The following is an 8,920-nucleotide window of genomic DNA, read 5'->3' on the forward strand; positions in this document are numbered from 1 at the left end:
CAAATCTTTTTTTTTTTTCTAACCCTTTTTTTATTTTTTTTTATTTTATAATTTAGCATGATATTTTTATTAAATCTTATCATTTAATATTTAGTTAATAATAAATTAATTTTTTATATTTTTTTATCACATAATAAAATAAAAAAAATCAATTTGAATGGAGTTAATAACTCGAGTTGCAAGTTTGGTGAATTAACTTGATTTTTTTTTTCTTTAACAAAGTTAGCTAAAGTAATTATCATATAATTTAATTTAAATATTGAGGTAAGTAAAAAATCAGATTAAATTTTACACTTTTATATTAAATTTGATGATGATGCTTAAAATTTTCTACTTTTTCAAAACAATTTTTGTTCGCATAGCAAGAGAACAGGAAATAACCTAGTACATTCTGGACGAGTGGTGCAAGTTAATTACAATTAGCCCCTATATTTTATCAAAACTAATTTAAGTAGCCCCCATAGCTTGACCAACTATAATATTTGATCCCCGTGTTTTTTAAACCATTTATTACTTAAATCAATTTTTCCAATTTATTTTTTCCTTGAAAAATAGAAAAAGCCAGTATCTCCTATTTCCATTAGCATTCAAGTTTTACTCTTCAATTTATAAATACACCTAACATAGTAAGAATCAACTTTTACATTTTTTTTTATATATAAAAAAAACTTATAATAATTCATTCCAATTATTTGAACTTCATATCAAACATCAACTAACAATCTCTTCTTATTAGCCTATTCAACTATCCGATTTCAATAAAGATTTGAGACAAAATTGTATAATGATGCTCTACATGGACTCCATCACACGCAAGAAGATCACAACGTGAAGAACACCAATAACCCCTTGAGTTCATCACACGTTAAAAGTTGTTCTCATCAGCCCCGTCACAGCATCTTTGTTCTATGACGTCTGCAAATACAAGTTGTTTAAGCTACATATATAAAACCAAGTCCTGGAGACATCCTTTGAAGGGCAAGACTTTCTCATCAACAAGCAAATCAAACTAATGCAGTAAAGGATGGCAAGAGGCCTCTAACATGCCTGATTTTGGTTTTATATTCTGCAACCCTTGCCGTTTGAATCATTTTAACATAGGATGCGGAGAGAAATGAAGCAGGAAAACCAACAAAATTTACCTCAATTTGAAACACTCTACATTTATATTGTTAGCACCCAAATGTTGAAGGCTGAAGTAAACAATTCTTGCTGCAATTAAATGGTTTAAACAGCATGAAGAAGAAGAAGAAGAAGAAAGGGCAAATTCGCCCTAGAATTAGATTAGAAGAACATACAACATTGACTTCTCGCTAGAATAATAGGACAAAAATGTGAAAAAACTGTAACGAGGGAGAAAAAAGAACAAGGGTTGGTCTCTCTCTCTCTCTCTCTCCCCCTGTTTTTTTTTTTGTTTTTTTTTTTTTTTTTTTTTTGGTAGATTGATTTGGATGACCAATTATTACTTACCACGATCAGAATCTGAACTGGGGATCAACGTCCATTGCCCAAGTAAACTTCGCTAGGAGAGACTTGTTGAATATCTGTAACAAAGGCATATAGTAAGAAACAACTTCACTTCAACAGTCACTGCTGCGGTACCAAATTGAGGGCAATAAACCGAAACAGAGGCATAACTGTTGATTAAACTATTACATTAAAAAAAGTAATTAGCTCAATTTATCCTCATATTTTGTCTAGTCTCCAATCCGTACTAATAGTGGGCCACTCTCCATTTCTATCCTTGTATCAGGTACTATCATCTAAACTAAAAAAAAAAAAAACCATACCATCAAGCAAGACTCAATCTAACCTAATTTATTTAAAAGGAAATTCACAATATGACAATTTGTTGTACCTATTCAAATTATTTTTTTTAATAAATTAGATAGGGCTCGAGTTCTCAAATGAGGGTATTTGCATCAGTTTGCATAAAAATATCCATTACAATGGCCGCCTAAAATATAATGCTAGATAGAAAGCAATTAGATTTGTAAGGATACCGCAGAGTCTGACTTCAAAAATAAGGATAAGTTGACCTAATTCCTCAAAAATAATTTTAGAAGCAGTTCACCTTCTCAATAGGAACTTCATGCCGCTTGCACCATGCAACTGTAATCCTAGGATCAAGGTAATTAATTTTGGACGTGCCCAATGCTACCGTTTTCAGATCCTCTTTGGTCTTCATGGACAGTTCCATTTTCTCAATCTTTTGATTGGTTGTTGCTATCTTCTTCTCTATGCTGTAAATCAATTCAGCAAATCAAAATGAACCATCAAATCATGCACATAACACTTGAGCAAAAGGGCACAAGTTGTATTACGCTTCAGGACTCAAGTTCCTCTTTTGCTTTCCATCTGCATCCTTCAATGGGGGCTTCCCCTTTTTGGCCCTGTCCAGATCAGTTTTGAACTCCTTCAGTGTGCCCTGCAAGCAGAATGATGAATCAGCTCAAAGCATGAACTCCACAAAAACAAGCATCCAGGAATGGGCAAAGTTTCCAATATGCAAAGGGCAACAATACGCTGAAGATAGCTGGCTTGCAATATACACAAAACAAGCAGCCAGAAATGGGCAAAGTTTCCAATATGCCAGGAAGTCCTCGTGGCAGATTTTCCCAAAATTTCTCAAAAATGAAGGCCTGAAATTCTTGTTGAGTTCTAAAATTAATTACCTTGAGTTCCTCAAGTTTCTCAGTCAATCTTGACATTTGTGCATCATGAGATTTTGAAATAGTACGTTGATGATTACAAATGATTGCAACCTGCAGAAGAACATGAAGCCAATATTATAGGTGCAAGAGCTGCAGCTAAATATTGCAACCAAATATTCAACGAAATTTTCTTGCAACAAACTGGCTTCACCTGTTTGTTTGCTTGGTTATAAATGACAATTTTTTCAGCAACATCACCATCTTCTGTTTCCTCATATAACTGTTATCAGACCAAACATAACCCCAGAGCATTTAAATTCACATACTTCCAAGTGGCCCCCAGGAAAAACTTCAATGTAGTAATTGACCCCGGTTTGCAACTTACCTTTTCATCCAATGTGATAGATGCATTGTATGTACGAAAAACTTTTGCTGTAAGGCCAGGCATGAGTTCTTTTAGGTGAGCATTTAGTTTAGTTGTATCCAGAGAGTCAAAAAGATCATCAGTTGGCTTTTTTGCTGAAGAAGAAAAAATTGCTCATCAGCCCTCACATAAGATAATTACCTTTAGTAACATAATCTTAACAGCCATTTACTCACCAACTTGAAACTGTCTAATTGCCTTGTACACAGGAAGCTCAACCTCGACTGTATTTTCATATCGAATTGAATCTTTACCAAGGAAGTCAAACTGAACAATCATGCAGAAGCAAGTATTAATTCTAGTAATTCACTGTTATATGTATATAGCCAATCATATTTAGGTAACTCAAAGTATGTTGTTTCACTTGTACACTTCCAAAATTAGGCCCACTACTGCAGCTACCAAGTACAGAGACACTGCACTTTAAACTATGGTTAATAGACATAAAAACCATCATACCTTCAACTTATTCGGAGGGATGCACTCAACATTTGCTACTTTTAATGTGCAGCAACCAACAGTATCAGCTTCATCATCATCCTGCAGGTTACCAATTACATAATGACGGAAATGTGATAACATTCTCACTTGAAGTGTATATAAGATCTATATAGCTAATTGCCACAGGATATCCTCAATGCTGCTAAAGAAACATGGTAAGAAGCAAACACAAACCAGCATAACAAAATGTCTCAGAAACACTTGCTAAGTTCTAAAAGGAAAATAGAACACATACTGAATATACTATTCTGGCGATTAGGTCTATGAAAAACATCCAATGAGTTTCAATTATCCTAGGAAGAGGTATGACTTTTGGTAACATTTCCTCAGAATCAAATGCAATTTTAAATTTCTACAATCTGATCACATGTTTCCATTATTGTGCTGTTCACAAAAATCCAAAAAATAGCTGTTTATTCAACTTCACCTTGGAAAACCTCTTTAACAGAAATAAACCTACATTGTTGTCCAAAGACAGGCATATAATTTATTCGAGATTGAGTTTCCACAGAGAAAGGGGAAGATAAGAAAGAGTCAAGGCATTTTGAAAAGCAAATGTGGCATGTAAATCTGAAGGATGCGATTCTTGATAAAATGAGCAAGTGAAATGAACAAAATCAAACTAATTTAAGGCCTGAATCCATTTTTATCATTTGGCTTTCTACAAACCAAATTGATACCCGAATGCTCAGATTAACTGGTAAATTTAAAGCACCAGGTTCATTATGTGAGTAAAAGCCTTATTTTTCTTCAATAATTATATCCTCATCTGTGAAAGAAGACTCCAATCACAAGGCAATAAAACATTCTCCAAATGAAAAGGTGCTACATCCAATCTAAGAGGCCCAAATCAACTGCCAAGGGCTCAAGAAGCTTGTTTAGCCAGTTGTTATACCTTCTCATTACCCGCCCTAAGAGCTAGTTTATCAATAAGATAGGTTGCCACTGCTATTTGCCGCTTTGTAATATCTTTACTTGCAAAATCCTTGGTGTAAGCTGTTCTGATGTTGTGTATATAGTCCTGCACTCAAAATACAGAAGCTAAAGGCAAGCTCCTCAATCATATGACAGGTTACAACAACCAGAAGCTCATAGATCAATACCTTCAACTTCCTTGCTTTTTCATATTTCTCCTTGTCACTTTGCCCCTTCAAGGAACTGCTGGCAGCCAAGAATACATATTTGAATTCCTTTGGATTGATTGGATCATTCCAGAATGCCAACCATGTAACAGTGTTATCATGCTTCACTTCTTTCCACCTGCCAAGCCAAAATTCTCACAATTTTCAGCTAATCCAAACAATACTTAGTTATCAACAGAAGCTAAAGTAGTGTCTCCCTTCTATTTCCCCAATTTGAAAGAGACTGTATGAAACCAAACCTTTCACCAGGAATAGGACATTTTGGGATTGGGGCATCCTTTCCAATATTTATAGTAATGTCACTGGGACGAATACGGCTTTTCAGCTTTCCCATCTGGTAAATACCAACAGTCAGTCAAAGGGAAAAAATGAGGTTGGGGAAATTTAGTCATTCACCAACATGAACATCAAAATAAAATTTAGTCAAAGCTGAAAGCTCTATATCTCAGTTAACGGTTAGAAAGATGTCACTGGAACCTTTGGATGCTCTCCCCGTCCTCGAAATAGACCAGGTGGTTCAACTCTGAAATTCCCAACCTGAGATTGAGATAATCATCAGAATTGGCACAGTTAAAATGCAGGAGATGAGAACTCCATTAAGAAAACAAAATGCACAGAGTTCAAATAATAAAATCAGCAATAAGGAACCATTATTGATTAGAATGTATGCCATAGATGCAGAAACCTGCATGTGCACACGAGCACACACGCTCTTTTGCATACAAATGTTCACTAGATATAGCATTTCCCTTACAATGCTAATAAAAACACTTGATCCACAGATACTTACCTTCTCTTTAACCCCATTAACAATCGCCCACATATACTTCTCCTCTTGCTTCAATTTCTCTTCTCTCTGAGCCTTCTTCTCCTACATGGACAGACAACACTGATAATCAAAGAGAATGACAATATGTGAAACTTATTCTCAAAGAATATGGCAGAAGTAATGGGCTTCTACACTGAAAAGCTACCTTTGGTCACATGTGAAACTGAAATGATGATACATTCGAAAGGGGGATTACGTTTTTTTCTCAAGTCTAAAGAGGGATTACATACATGCAAAATTAATCTCTAAAGACACTAGAGATCAATAAGATGCAGGATGGCATATTTTAGTGCGGGTTATTTCCATGAAGCAATTGAAACTGCCACGGTTACTGCTTCATTACCAGATAGAGGATGAAAAGATTCCATAAGGCTCTTTGGCAGAGAACAAAGGAATGGGAGTACTTCTACAATTTTACACAACAATAGCAACACTCCGACAACATATATCAAGCATTTGAGTTGGCATTCAAGTTCAAAGGTATGTGCAATTGATGGTAATTGCTCACTTTCACATCATACTAATGCTTTGCATCTCAATCAAATAGAAGGCCATACATCTACCAACTTACTTCAGTACTCATTTGTTTCTTCTTCTCCTTTTCTTTCTGATGCCATTCATATATAGGGCTGAAATCACAGGCCTCTAGCTTCTGTATTACATGATTCTTCCCTAGTAATGTACGCCAATCATTCCAAAAGTTTTGAAGGAATTGTGGTTTTTGAACATATTCTGTATCTTTCATCACCGCAAACATGGTTGCAACCTGTGGTTAAAAGATCAAAGTTTAAATGCAGCTAGCACCAAACATATAGGGAGAAATTTGAAACCTTCCACTGTACAGAAATTCAAACAGACTAGGAGCAAGCGATAGAAATTAACTTATGGACACAAATGACATAGTAAGGCACCATAAACTAATTGAAACATACCTCCTCCTGTTCAGGAGTCAAATCAACTGGTTTCCCCTTGTAAAGCATCTTAACCCCATGAGGATTGTATGGAGGTGGGAAGATGACACCGTTGTGAGCCAAGGTCGTCCATTTTTTCTGCCCATCACTGGAGCCAGGCTGTACTTTTGTTGACTTTGAATATTTTGAATCTTTCATTTGTTTCTTGTTATCCTTGGTCGTCTTCTTGAATGACAAAGAAACAACTTTTGTTACCTTTTGCTTCACAGACAATGATTTGTTAGATGAGGAGCCTGCTTTCTTCATTCTCTGGGAAATTGTAAGGTGGTCATCATCATCTGCCTTCAGCTCAGCCTTGACAGTAACTTGCTTCGTTGTAGATGCATCTGAAAGTTTTGGTTTTTTAGCAAAAGACTGGTTTGAAGGAACCTTACTATCCATAGGTCTCTTAGTTGGCACAGCAGAAGATTTTTGTTGCTTGTCCTTTGCAGTAGAACCATTTAGCTGAATTTTTGAAACCAACAATGTCTTCTCACTAGAACTGATAGTCTTATAGCTTGATGACCCTGCATTTGACTTTGGTGCAAACCTCGAGGATAAAGGGACTTCATCATCATCTGAATGTTCATCCTTGACACAAGCAGGTACAGTAACCCCTTTGTTGGCATTGTTTGTGCTCCCCTTAAATCTAGAACTCAAGGGCTTATCATCCTCAGAATCATCATCATCCACAATCGGTTTGGTCTCCTCCTTAACAGCATTTGAGACAACCTGTTTAGATGCCTGCTTCGACTGATCAATTGAAGAACTTGGCACTCTAGAATATGTCACTGGTGGCTTCATTGGGGATGCCTTGGCAGATGAAGCTGATGCTTTCGGGCTCCCTATAGGAGACTTCACAGGGGATGCATTGGAAGATGAAATGGGTGATTTGCCTTTGTGGGCATTCAAGCTTTGACCATTGGAATTCTGAGAAGATGAAGATGGTTTCTTTGCTTCAAGGTTTGGTTGATTTTGCTTAGAGGTTGAGTTACCACCTCTCTTGAAAACTATGGGACCGTCGTCGTCATCGTCGTCGTCATTAAAATTATTGAGAATTGGCTTTGGAGGTGCCTGAACAACCATTAGAGTCCAACTAGGGTCTGTGCTGGCATGCATACCACATTAATATCGGGATAGAATTTACAATTTTCATTCAAAAACCAGAAATGATATTGTCAATGCAATCCACAATAGCACATTGACTAGATTCCTAGATGCAGTACCATAAGCACAAAAATAAACAAAGATGGCCTACGCTTTAACATGCTGACTCGAGACTTAACTAAATCCACAACAAAAACAGTAGATTGAACCACTAATTCATTTTCTAAAAAGAGGCTAAGCTAATCCAAACCCAAATTTATAAATCATAATAAAAAATCAGTGAGCTGGAGATTATTACTATTACTTCTAATTAAAAAGAACCCAAATTGAAACTGAAAAGAAATCTAATCTTTCAATATTAATCGAATTTAATAAATTAAAAACACCCAATTACCGACAGCAATAGTAATTCCCTGTGATATCTACTAATCTTTCATTCCCCATTGAAATTGAACAGAAAAAAGACAGCTGTTTTATGCGTGTATAAGAAAAAGAAAGAGCGCCTACCTAAACAGGGAAGAATTAAACAGTTTTTAGTTTGTTCGTTTGTAACAGAAGCAGTGTGGCGGTGGAGCAGAGGGGAGCAGCGGAGCAGCTAACTATTGCAAAGTGTAGAGAGAGACCACATACAAAGCTTATTAAGGTGGATTCTAGTCTATTTTTCACTTTGCAGACCCCTTTCCTTCTCCTGCTTTGTATTCTTTGTTCCTTCCTCTAAAACGGCTACGTTTTCGACGACTTCAGTCTTTTTCGTTTTTGCCCTGTCTTAACAACCAGGCGGCGAGTTTTCTTTTCTTTTCACGGTTTTTAACCGGCTTGCCCGGGTGTTCCGGGCTAATCGAACCCGACTCTGCTTTAGCTAGCAGACCCGGAAAACTCACATGGGCGGGTTACCTGGTAAACCCACCGTGCTTAACCGGTCTCGTTAATCTACCTTGTTATCGATCGATCTTCTATTAACACTTGTAAAATGGAAGTGGTTAGGTTGTATGGTTTTGATACGTAGACGAGCCATGCGTACAAGACTTTTCAGAGCTAATCAATTGAAAGCAATCAAATTATATTATTTTCCAACCACTTAAATCATAAGCTTTAGGGTGTGTTTGGTATTGAGGTTGCTGTTACGGTTGTGGTTTTAAAAAAGCTGTTTCAAAAAAAGCACTTTTAGTTGAGGTTGGTTTGAAAAAATATGTGTTTGGTTAAAACTGTGGTTGAAATTGAGGTTGAACAAAAAGCAGTTTACAGTGTTTGGTAACCGTTTATGCGGTGCAAACTGCGTTCCCAAAAGATGTTGAAATGTTTTTTCATAATAA

At 36.3% G+C, this 8,920-nt stretch overlaps 1 protein-coding gene across 4 annotated transcripts; it reads right to left on the reverse strand.

The window, feature by feature from the left end:
• Positions 1–669: 669 nt before the first annotated feature.
• LOC118035400 (DNA topoisomerase 1 beta) lies at positions 670–8,600 on the reverse strand. Of its 4 annotated transcripts, XR_004685182.2 has the most exons (18): positions 8,115–8,600; positions 6,483–7,603; positions 6,122–6,316; positions 5,512–5,592; positions 5,199–5,258; positions 4,961–5,055; positions 4,683–4,839; positions 4,475–4,600; positions 3,538–3,618; positions 3,255–3,345; positions 3,040–3,173; positions 2,866–2,934; positions 2,676–2,765; positions 2,325–2,428; positions 2,075–2,243; positions 1,471–1,544; positions 1,143–1,212; positions 670–915 (listed from the first exon to the last, which is right to left on the reverse strand). XR_004685182.2 is itself a non-coding variant. In XM_035040951.2 (17 exons), the coding sequence occupies exons 2-16, from the start codon at positions 7,584–7,586 to the stop codon at positions 1,476–1,478; spliced, it is 2,625 nt and encodes an 874-aa protein (XP_034896842.1). In that variant the 5' UTR covers positions 7,587–7,603; positions 8,115–8,599; the 3' UTR covers positions 670–915; positions 1,471–1,475. The 4 variants fall into 4 exon arrangements, 3 of the variants coding, with proteins under 3 accessions (XP_034896842.1, XP_034896841.1, XP_034896840.1); XM_035040951.2 differs by lacking the exon at positions 1,143–1,212 and having other exon boundaries at positions 8,115–8,599; XM_035040950.2 differs by lacking the exon at positions 670–915 and having other exon boundaries at positions 1,116–1,212.
• Between the last annotated feature and the right edge of the window lie 320 nt (positions 8,601–8,920).

The sequence above is a fragment of the Populus alba genome, chromosome 11 (assembly GCF_005239225.2).
Source record: "Populus alba chromosome 11, ASM523922v2, whole genome shotgun sequence".
In the NCBI taxonomy this organism is placed as follows: Eukaryota; Viridiplantae; Streptophyta; class Magnoliopsida; order Malpighiales; family Salicaceae; genus Populus; species Populus alba.